Here is a 9,819-nt window from a genome sequence, read left to right as displayed (position 1 = left end):
GAGGTTCTCAGGTGGGGATTTAATGGGTGGTGTCACTTCCATTGCCTGGGTTCTGAGGACAGCTGTGAGTCCAGATGTTCAGGCTTCTGCTCTGGGCCCGGTCCATGTCCAGACTCTGGCCTTGTGCCCAAAGGCCATCCAAGCAAAAGGAGGCAGAAGCGGCCTCTCCTAGAGGGAGGGAGCATGGAGGGGACATTGGGGGTGGGGGACCTGGATCCAGAAGCTCCTCCCCACTTTTTCAGTTCTCCAACCTAAATATTTGGAAGCACTTCCTCCCACTACCCCCTTATCCTCTCTCTTCTCCTCTTCCCTCCCAGAGGTTTCCTTCCCCTAAAAATGTGCCCCTTCCCACTTCTCCCCCTGCCCTTAGCCGTTTGCCATGGTGTGCTAAGAATCTTCAACATCGCTTGTTCTTACCTGGCAAAGCCCCTAGGAAGAGACGCCCCTGCGGCTGGACCCAGAGATCAACGAGGGAGCCAGGGCCCGTGGGAGGCAGAGCAAGGATCTCCTTCTTTGCCCCCTGGCTCAAAACCACCCCGGACACAGTCAGCTTCAGCTGAAGAGGGTGCCCCAAGACAAGGGGCAGATCCAGCCCTGGCTCCGACCCAGAAGACAACACCACTTTCTGCAGAGCGTGTGGGAAGGGACAAAAGTAGGGGAGGGAAGAACGAACTGCACCTACTCCTTGTAGCCCCATCCCTGGCTGCCTGGATTCTTCCTCTCAGCCACACTATGTCTATCCAGTCTATCTATCTCTGGCCATTCGCACCACCTCAGTCCTGCCTCAGTTCTCCCGTCTTGGCCTTCTATAAAACCATACCCACCCCCAAGGAAATATATAATCTAAGTAAAGGTCATTTGCTTGCTGTGGGCAGCTCTAATATGTGTCTCTGCACCCCCCCACCTCCCGAAGCCTTCATACTGTTGACATTTTGGAATTCCCTTTTCTCCCATTGCTCCTAGGCTCCACTGAGTACAGGCAGCATCTCCCGCCTTACTTGATCTTGGAGGTGGATGCTGAGCCAAGAAGGGTTTTCTGGCGTCCCAAAAGCAAGGAGGCGGCCTGAACCTGCTGCCAGCTGGAGTGCCAGGTCCAAGGAGAAGGCCCAGGGCTCTGCATGAGGCCGGGGAATTTCTGGAGGGAGAAACGATCCTCCTGAGGTCTTAAGGCTAGGGATTCATGGAGAGAAGGGGCTAGTAGTGGAGGGATATGGACACAGAGCTGGTCATGGAGGGAAAAACAGCCTTTACCTTGGAGACAAAATTCTGCACCAGTCCCTGGAGGGAAGAATATTCCAGGTTGAGACTCTATAGCACAGCTTCTGACACTAGTGGGGACAGACGCCGAGGTCTGGGCCTGTTGGTCCAGCCAGTCATCCTGGCGCAGGCAGGCATCCAGGGCAGGGACCAGCTGGAGCCCATGGTGGGAGGGAAGATGCAGAGGATGTTGGAATCAGGATATCTGAGACCCAGTCTCAGCCTCCCCACCCTGTTTATTCCCCTCTAAGACCCAAGCATTTGCCCTCCCCCATGCATCTCTCACCCCATCCCCTCTCTCCTTGAAATGTGTAGATGCAGATCCCTATGGCCACCTAGCCAACAATGCTTTATCAACTTTGGTCACAGTTCCTGACCCTGGGATGCAGTTACCGGCAACCGGAGGTCGGAGGCAGGGAACAACAGTCCTCCCAGTGCAATCCTCATGATGAGCTGGGAATTGTTGGCCAGTTGTCCAAAGACCTGTCTCAGACGCAGCACCTCCACACCATCCACCCTGAGTAGCAAGGAATCCCCATGGATCTTCACTTCCATCTGTGAGAAGAAAAAGAGAAGAGGAATCAGAGGTCCCTGGAGCCTGCCTCCACCACTTTATTCAGAGGTGATCTAGAATATGCCATACTGAAGATGGCAGAGTGGAAGGACTCAAGATCACCTCCTATCACGACAATCCCAAATCACAACTAACTGCTGAACAACCATCAACCAAAACCAAACCAAACCAAACCTGGAACCTAAGAGAGGCAGTCTAGTCTGGCCCAGAAAGAATATGTACTTGAAGGGTGAGCTGGTACCCCCAGCTCACTCTGAACCTGTCACTTACAAACTGACTAAGCCTCAGAATTCCCTTCTGAAAAAAATGTGGACAAGAATAGCAACTTCATAGGGCTTCTGTGTGGATTCAATGTGGTGACAATGGTAGAGGGATGCCTAATAACTTGGTTCCATTCCCTTCCTCAGACCAGCTCAAGATATGCCTCCCTCATAACCAAATCTGGCTTACCTGGTGCCACCTCCCATTGTCCAGCCGGGGTCCAGCACTCACTGTAAGCTGAGCCCAGTGATTATGAAGCTGGATCTCAGGCCTGCCATCCCGAAGCCCCAGCATAAACCAATCATTCTTTGGGTTGGTATCACCATAAAAAATGACTCCCTCTGGATCCCAAGTCCGAAACTCAAAAGAGGAGGAGATTCTGGAAGGACATGAAAGGAAGGACTGTGTAGGGGGCGTGCACTTCGAGCGCAGACTTGAGGTTGAGGGAGGAGGAGTTCAGGTAGACAGAAGGACAGAGAGACAGGGAAAAGAGAGGGACTGATGCACTGCTTACAATAGCCAAGACTTGGAAGCAACCTAAAGGTCCATCAACAGAGGAATGGATAAAGAAGACATGGTATATATATACATGTACATATATATATATATATCATGGTATACACACACACACACACACACACAATGGATTATTCAGCCATAAAAAGAATGAAACAATGCAACCTGGACAGACCTAGAGATTATCATACTAAATGAAGTAAATCAGACAGAGAAAGACAAACACCATAGGCTATCACTTATGTATGGAATTTAAAAACTGATACAAATGAACTTATTTGCAAAACCAAGTCACAGTCATAGAAAACAAATTCACAGCTACCAAAGGGCGAAAGGTGGGGGGATAAATTGGGAGTGTGGGATTAACAGATACAAGCTATTATATATAAAATAGATAATCGACAAGTCATACTGTATAACATACTATGTTATATTCAATATCTTATAATAAGCCATAATACAAAAGAACCTGAAAAAGAATATATATATATATAACGTTTTACAAATATATATAATTGAATCACTTTGCTGTATCCCAAAAATGCAACACTGTAAATCAACTATACTTCAATTAAATAAAGCAAAAAGAGGAGCTGATGGAGAGAGGGTGATGTCAGGAGACTAGGTCAAAGAATTAGGTCAATGTCGTACTTTGTGATCTTGGTGAGGTTAAAGGTCATAATGGTAACAGGTTCTTGTCCAGGGCCATTGCTGAGGTGCAGAGCAGGAGAGTCTTCAGTTGTCTGTTGAAGAGAAAAGTAAGCCGAAATAAGGACATGCCAGAGACAGACAGAGGGAGAGGCATTGCTACCAGGCCAGAGGAGGAAAGCAAAGAAGAGGCCAAAGCCCCAGCGTAGCTCACTGAAACACATGCAGGGCATAGCACCGTGTCCCACTTCTGCACCTGGCTGGGGAGAGTAGGTCTCAGGGCCGGTCCTCCGTGGCTGGGAAGTGGTAGTAACAACAGCAGCAGTAGCCCGTGCCAAATGGCCAGTGGACCTCTGCTCACCATAATCAGCTGCGGTCCTCTTTTAGCCTCCAATGACTCTGGGGCAAATGCGTGGGGGAAGGCAGCCTTCCACATGGTTGTTGGAGGGTTAAAGGTTGCCCTGGGGGAAGAAGGGGGGCAGGAGACAGGGCCACTGACCCTCTGGCCCCTCTGAGGACAAATGGAGTGAGGGACAGAGTTTCTCCACTACCCTCCCCCACTGCTGGGCAAGTTTATGAGCTGGGAGAGGACACCTCTCTTGCACTCTCCTTCCTGGGTCCTCCAAGCCTACCTGCAGAGGCTGCCTTGATGACAAACACGAGATCTAGAAACACTCCTGCCGGGCTCCCCAAGTAGCATCTTCCATAAGGTCTAGAGCTGAGACATGGAATCCCAAACACCAGCTGGGTGGCTGTGGGCGAGTCACCCGACCAGTGTGCTTTAGTGTCCTGTCTGCAAAATGTGAAAAATAATACCTACTTTCTGGGGTCAATGTGAAGGAGGATGAATGGAGATAATGCAGATTCAAAGCCTGGTATCTGCTCTGAGCTCCTCCCTCGGTGTTTTCCCAGGCCTCTGGGGCTTGCTTCCTAGGCAGGGACTGTCTCCGAGTGTGATTCAGTGGATACTAGGAGTTCTGCCTCCCACCCCCAGTTATCTTATCCGTTTACCACAACGCCTAATCATTTACCAATAGAAACTCATCCCTCTCTCCCTCACCCATTTTAAAATATAAATGCCCCCAGAAGAAGTCACACTTTGAGCCAGTAGGAAAGAGCTGGAGGTCTTGGGGCTCACCCCGAGTCTGGAGTCTGGGTGGGCTGGAATGGGTGAGTTTGAGCGAAGGGAAGAGCAGATAATCACTGCACTCTTCAGTTAAAGAAAGAGGTAACTTTGGAGCCGTGGGGTTTCTCCACTGGAGGCTGGAACACCCAGATAACTCGGACGAGAAAGCCTCTGCAGTACAGCCTTGACCCCTGCCCACGGGCGCGGTCACGGGACTCGGCCACTGTGGGGCAGAGTCGGGCGGGGGGAGGGTGGCGGGGCGGGGACATACCCGTTCTGCAAGCTGATTGGCTGGCAGGTGAACGCTGGCGGGGGCCGAAATTAGGGGCGCCCAGACAGTGAGGACCACTTAGTCCTATTTCCCTCTCCGCAGTAGCCGGAATAGGGCTTCAGCTTCCCAGCCCCCGGAGCCCCCACCGCCTCGTTCCCCGCCATTCCCGCGACTTTCCGGGATCCGAATTTGTAGGCCCCTTAAAGGGTCCGAGTTGCTCGTCTCCCCTTCCTGCAGAACGGAAGTGGGGATCCTGGACTTCGATCCCTGACGTTGGGGAACAGGATGGCTTTCGTGATGATCCGAGAAGCCAAGGAGGGAGATTGTGGAAATATCCTGAGGCTGATTCGGGTGAGGGCTGCCGGCTGGAAACCAGGGTCCCAAGAGGGGGGTCAGAATGGCTGGGGTGGGGGGCGTGGAGGAGGAGGAAGTGGGAGCAGAGGGAGGAGCGCGCCCTGAGGTCTTGCTGAGGGAGCAGCGAGGCCCTCCTGCCTTCATCTAGCCTCTGCCCCCACGCTGTAGGAACTCGCTGAGTACGAGAAACTCTCAGACCAGGTGAAGATCAGTGAAGAAGGTAGGGACCTAACTCCTGAGTCCTGACAGAGGCTGGGGAGGAAATGAAGGATGGGCTACCCAGGCAATAACTGCAGGCTGGGCACACACCCAATCCTTCTTTCTCTATCTCTTTATCCCAAACCATATCTCTGCAGCCCTGAGAGCAGATGGCTTTGGAGAGACTCCTTTCTATCACTGTTTGGTGGCAGAGATTCTTTCTGCACCGGGGGAACCACAGGGTAAGAATACCCCGACTTTAGAGGTGCCCTCTCCAATCAGCCTCAAAGGTCTCTCCCCCAGGTGCCCAGAGGCCTTATCCTTCTTTTTTTCTCTTGCAGGGCCCTGTGTGGTGGGCTATGGGCTATATTACTTCAGCTACAGCACATGGAAGGGACGAAATATTTATCTAGAAGACATCTATGTGAAGCCAGAATATCGAGGTACTGGGAAGAGGCCAGGATGGGAGAAAAGCAACCCATGAAGGGACCACCATCCCTTGTCTCTTAATCCTAGCTTATGACCTTTGTTGCTCCTCTTCAACTCAGACAATCCTTCTTTTTTCTCCCCACATCAGGTCAGGGGATTGGTTCCAAAATAATCAAAAAAGTGGCTGAGGTGAGGAGAGGGATGGCACTAGGAGTTGGGCTCTGGCAAAGCCGAGCTGTATGGGAGGCACCTGGGTTGAATGGAGGGTGAGAAAGTCTTTTCCTTTTTGACCCCAGGAAAGTGAGCAGTGTCTTCTCTCACAGGTGGCTTTGGATAAGGGCTGCTCCCAGTTACGCCTGGCAGTCCTGGACTGGAACAAGAGGGCTATGGACTTGTACAAGGCCCTCGGAGCCCAAGATCTGACGGAAGCTGAGGGCTGGCACTGCTTTCGCTTTGAAGGAGAGGCGATGAGGGAGTTGGCAGGAAAGTGATGCCACCCCTGGGGGATCACTGTTTCAACTTCTCCATCCCCACCAATTGAACACTCCTTAGAGACTGTCTCCACTGACCACAGCCTCCCTGAAGGAAGGGAAGGAGGGTCAGAGGTGAATATTCCCAGATAGAAAGAGCAGAAGTGAGGAAGAGGCAGGCCTTCCCACCTCCTTATTAAGCGTGAAAAATAAATGAGAATTCCTCCTGTATGTTGATGTGGTGTTGGGTAGAAGAATTGAGGATTCCATAAGCTTCAGCTCCACTCCCTCAGCATTCTGGTCAGTGGATGTTGCTCCTGGGGGTAAAAGTGGGCCTTAGATGACTTCTGGTCTTCCCTGATGACTCAGTGGTAAAGAACTCGCCTGCCAATGCAGGAGAGCATGTTCAATCTCTGGGTGGGGAAGATCCGCTGGAGGAGGAAGTGGCCACCCACTCCAGCATTCTTGCCTGGGAAATCTCATGGATAGAGGAGCCTAGCGGTCTACAGTCCATGGATTCACAAAAGAGTCGGACACAACTCAGTGACTAAACAACAAGATGGCTTTTACCCTCAATAGACCGGAGTACTGACTCTGGCCTGTGGTATATAGAAAAAGAAGAGAAGGGATCAGCTTGCATATCAGGCTTGTTGGTCAAGTTTGGGATTTGGACAAAAGCCTCCCACGTCTGGCCTGGCTTATGGGATTTAAGACTGAGCCAGGCCCACCAACTCAATAGATGGAGCAGGCTGCCACCTGGTGGCTGCATTTCAGGGACACTAGGAAGGACCACTCGCCCCAACTTTAAAAAAAATCCACGCAGCTAGGGAGTGCTTTTTCTTTTTCAAAAGTCACAAAGTCTTTATTTTCAGTTTAGTAGAACTAAAATAAATCTTTAGGACCCATGGAGACAAGAAGGGAAACAGACTCATTTCCCACTTTCATACTATTTTATTACAGGTCATGCAGGTTTGCTGTAGAGAAGTTTGAAGGGACCTATAAAAATAGAGAAGCAAAAGGCAATGGAGAAAAGGAAAGATACACCCATTTGAATGCAGAGTTCCAAAGAATAGCAAGGAGAGATAAGAAAGCCTTCCTCAGTGATCAGTGCAAAGCAATAGAGGAAAACAGTAGAATGGGAAAGGCTAGCGATCTCTTCAAGAAAATTAGAAATACCAAGGGAAATTTTCATGCAAAAATGGGTACAACAAAAGACAGAAATGGTATGGACCTAACAGAAACAGAAGATATTAAGAAGAGGTGGCAAGAGTACACAGAAGAACTATACAAAAAAAGTATAGTTTTGTATACTTACTTTTCTGTAAGTAAGTAAGTATAATTATGATGGTGTGATCACTCACCTAGAACCAGATATCCTGGAATGCGAAGTCAAGGGGGCGTTGGGAAGCATCACTATGAACAAAGCTAGTGGAGGTGATGGAATTCCAGTTGAGCTATTTCAAATCCTAAAAGATGATGCTGTGAAAGTGCTGCACTCAATATTCCAGCAAATTTGGAAAACTCAGCAGTGGCCATAGGGCTGGAAAAGGTCAGTTTTCATCCCAATCCCAAAGAAAGGCAATGCCAAAGAATATTCAAACTACTGCACAATTGCACTCATCTCACATGCTAGCAAAGGAATGCTCAAAATTCTCCAAGCCACGCTTCAATGGTACATGAACTGTAAACTTCCAGATGTTCAAGCTGGTTTTAGAAAAGGTAGAGGAACCAGAGATCAAATTGCCAACATCTGCTGGATCATCGAAAAAGCAAGAGAGTTCCAGAAAAACATCTATTTCTGCTTTATTGACTATGCCAAAGCCTTTGACTGTGTGGATCACAATAAACTGTGGAAAATTCTTAAAGAGATGGGAATACCAGACCACCTGACCTGTCTTGAGAAACCTGTATGCAGGTCAGGAAGCAACAGTTAGAACTGGACATGGAACAACAGACTGGTTTCAAATCTGGAAAGGAGTACGTCAAGGCTGCATATTGTCACCCTGCTTATTTAACTTATATGCAGAATACATCATGAGAAATGCTGGACTGGATGAAGCACAAGCTGGAGTCGAGATTGCTAGGAGAAATAATCAATAACCTCAGATATGCAGATGACACCACCCTTATGGCAGAAAGTGAAGAAGAACTAAAGAGCCTCTTGATGAAAGTGAAAGAGGAGAGTGAAAAAGTTGGCTTAAAACTCAACATTCAGAAAACTAAGGTTGTAAAAAAAAAAAAGAAAACTAAGGTCATGGCATCTGGTACCATCACGTCATGGCAAATAGATGGGGAAACAGTGAAAGACTTTATTTTGGGGGGCTCCAAAATCACTGCAGATGGTGACTGCAGCCTTGAAATTAAAAGACGCTTGCCCCTTGGAAGAAAAGTTATGACCAACCTAGATAGCATATGAAAAAGCAGAGACATTACTTTGCCAACAAAGGTCCGTCTAGACAAAGCTATGGTTTTTCCAGTAATCACGTATGGATGTGAGAGTTGGACCATAAAGAATGCTGAGCACCGAAGGATTGATGCTTTTGAACTGTGGTGTTGGAGAAGACTCTTGAGAGTCCCTTGGACTGCAAGGAGATCCAACCAGTCCATCCTGAAGGAAATCAGTCCTGAATATTCATTGGAAGAACTATGTTGAAGCTGAAACTCCAATACTTTGGCCACCTGATAATGAAGAGCTGACTCATTGGAAAAGACCCTGAGGCTGGGAAAGATTGAAGTCAGGAGGAGAAGGGGATGATAGAGGATGAGATGGTTGGATGGCATCACCGACTCAATGGACATGAGTTTGAGTAAACTCTGGGAGTTGGTAATGGACAGCGAGGCCTGGCGTGCTGCAGTCCATGGGGTTGCAAAGAGTCGGACGCGACTGAGTGAACTGAACTGAACTGATAAAAATAGAATCCATAGCCTTACTTATATCACTACTCTTAACCCTTTGGTATCAATTCCTTAGACTTTTTTCAATGGATATGTATACATATAAACATACATATAATTAGTTAAGTGTGTGAGGTTTTACTGGATCATACTCTTTTGCAAACATTTTTCATTTAACAATAAACCAGAAATATCTTCCCATGCTATTAAACACATCATCACTTTCAATGGTGACTTATTATTCCTTTTGTTGAATAACCATTTGTTAAATGGTCATGACTTAGACACTGAACAAGGACAAGCAGGTGACATAAATATGTAAATTGTAAGAAATAGGATCTATGGTGTCTAGAGAGTTGAAGTGTTGTGCTGGGCTAAGTCACTTCAGTTGTGTCCGATTCTTTGCGACCCTATGGACTGTAGCCCACCAGGCTCCTCTGTCCATGGCATTCTCCAAGCAAGAACACTGGAGTGGCTTACCACTTCCTTCTCCAGGGAATCTTCCCAACCAAGGAATCGAACTCAAGTCTTCTGCATTGGCAGGTAGATTCTTTACCACTGAGCCACCAAGGAAGCTCCATATGTAACACACAGTAGTGTTAATTATATTTATCATGCCATATATTACATGCCTATTGAATTTTTATTTTTTGCTTTTATGTTTTTAATTTCTAAGAGCTTTCTTTTGTTCTCTGCATTTTAAGAATGTTCTGTTTTTGTTTCATGGATAAATGTTCTTTTCTTGTCTGAGAATATTCATAGGTTTTTAAAATAGTGTTTTCTTCCTTGCATAGTCTTTATTTCCTCTATGCTTTTTTTT

General features: G+C 47.9%; 2 protein-coding genes across 7 annotated transcripts; one reads left to right on the top strand and one right to left on the bottom strand.

Annotated features, from left to right (window-relative positions):
- Nucleotides 1-4,791, bottom strand: SHBG (sex hormone binding globulin). Of its 6 annotated transcripts, none has more exons than XM_061143366.1 (10): nucleotides 4,654-4,791; nucleotides 3,889-4,008; nucleotides 3,513-3,717; nucleotides 3,260-3,351; nucleotides 2,282-2,471; nucleotides 1,651-1,812; nucleotides 1,252-1,411; nucleotides 999-1,135; nucleotides 418-625; nucleotides 1-168 (listed from the first exon to the last, which is right to left on the bottom strand). In XM_061143366.1, the coding sequence occupies exons 2-10, from the start codon at nucleotides 3,954-3,956 to the stop codon at nucleotides 20-22; spliced, it is 1,371 nt and encodes a 456-aa protein (XP_060999349.1). In that variant the 5' UTR covers nucleotides 3,957-4,008; nucleotides 4,654-4,791; the 3' UTR covers nucleotides 1-19. The 6 variants fall into 6 exon arrangements, with proteins under 6 accessions (XP_060999349.1, XP_060999348.1, XP_060999346.1 ...); XM_061143365.1 differs by having other exon boundaries at nucleotides 3,889-4,049; nucleotides 4,654-4,790; XM_061143363.1 differs by lacking the exon at nucleotides 4,654-4,791 and adding an exon at nucleotides 4,395-4,595 and having other exon boundaries at nucleotides 3,889-4,049.
- SAT2 (spermidine/spermine N1-acetyltransferase family member 2) lies at nucleotides 4,713-6,335 on the top strand. The gene is made up of 6 exons (XM_061143369.1): nucleotides 4,713-5,004; nucleotides 5,176-5,227; nucleotides 5,364-5,447; nucleotides 5,547-5,648; nucleotides 5,783-5,823; nucleotides 5,958-6,335. The coding sequence occupies exons 1-6, from the start codon at nucleotides 4,939-4,941 to the stop codon at nucleotides 6,123-6,125; spliced, it is 513 nt and encodes a 170-aa protein (XP_060999352.1). The 5' UTR covers nucleotides 4,713-4,938; the 3' UTR covers nucleotides 6,126-6,335.
- Nucleotides 6,336-9,819: the final 3,484 nt, after the last annotated feature.

Source organism: Dama dama, chromosome 5 (assembly GCF_033118175.1).
Source record: "Dama dama isolate Ldn47 chromosome 5, ASM3311817v1, whole genome shotgun sequence".
Classification (NCBI taxonomy): Eukaryota; Metazoa; Chordata; class Mammalia; order Artiodactyla; family Cervidae; genus Dama; species Dama dama.
The sequence above is the reverse complement of the archived record's forward strand: the minus strand, read 5'-3'. Positions and strand labels throughout refer to the sequence as shown.

What these genes read in the sequence shown, in the direction of transcription:
- SHBG (XM_061143366.1), bottom strand. Translation starts at nt 3,956, where the DNA reads ATGCTACTTGGGGAGCCCGGCAGGAGTGTTTCTAGATCTCGTGTTTGT. An exon ending in TGCAGAATTTTGTCTCCAAG is followed by an intron (nt 1,136 to 1,251) that starts GTAAAGGCTGTT and finishes TTCTCCCTCCAG; the next exon opens with AAATTCCCCGGCCTCATGCA. An exon ending in CTTCCTAGGGGCTTTGCCAG is followed by an intron (nt 169 to 417) that starts GTAAGAACAAGC and finishes CCCTCCCTCTAG; the next exon opens with GAGAGGCCGCTTCTGCCTCC.
- SAT2 (XM_061143369.1), top strand. Translation starts at nt 4,939, where the DNA reads ATGGCTTTCGTGATGATCCGAGAAGCCAAGGAGGGAGATTGTGGAAAT. An exon ending in GGTGAAGATCAGTGAAGAAG is followed by an intron (nt 5,228 to 5,363) that starts GTAGGGACCTAA and finishes ATATCTCTGCAG; the next exon opens with CCCTGAGAGCAGATGGCTTT. An exon ending in TGTGAAGCCAGAATATCGAG is followed by an intron (nt 5,649 to 5,782) that starts GTACTGGGAAGA and finishes TCCCCACATCAG; the next exon opens with GTCAGGGGATTGGTTCCAAA.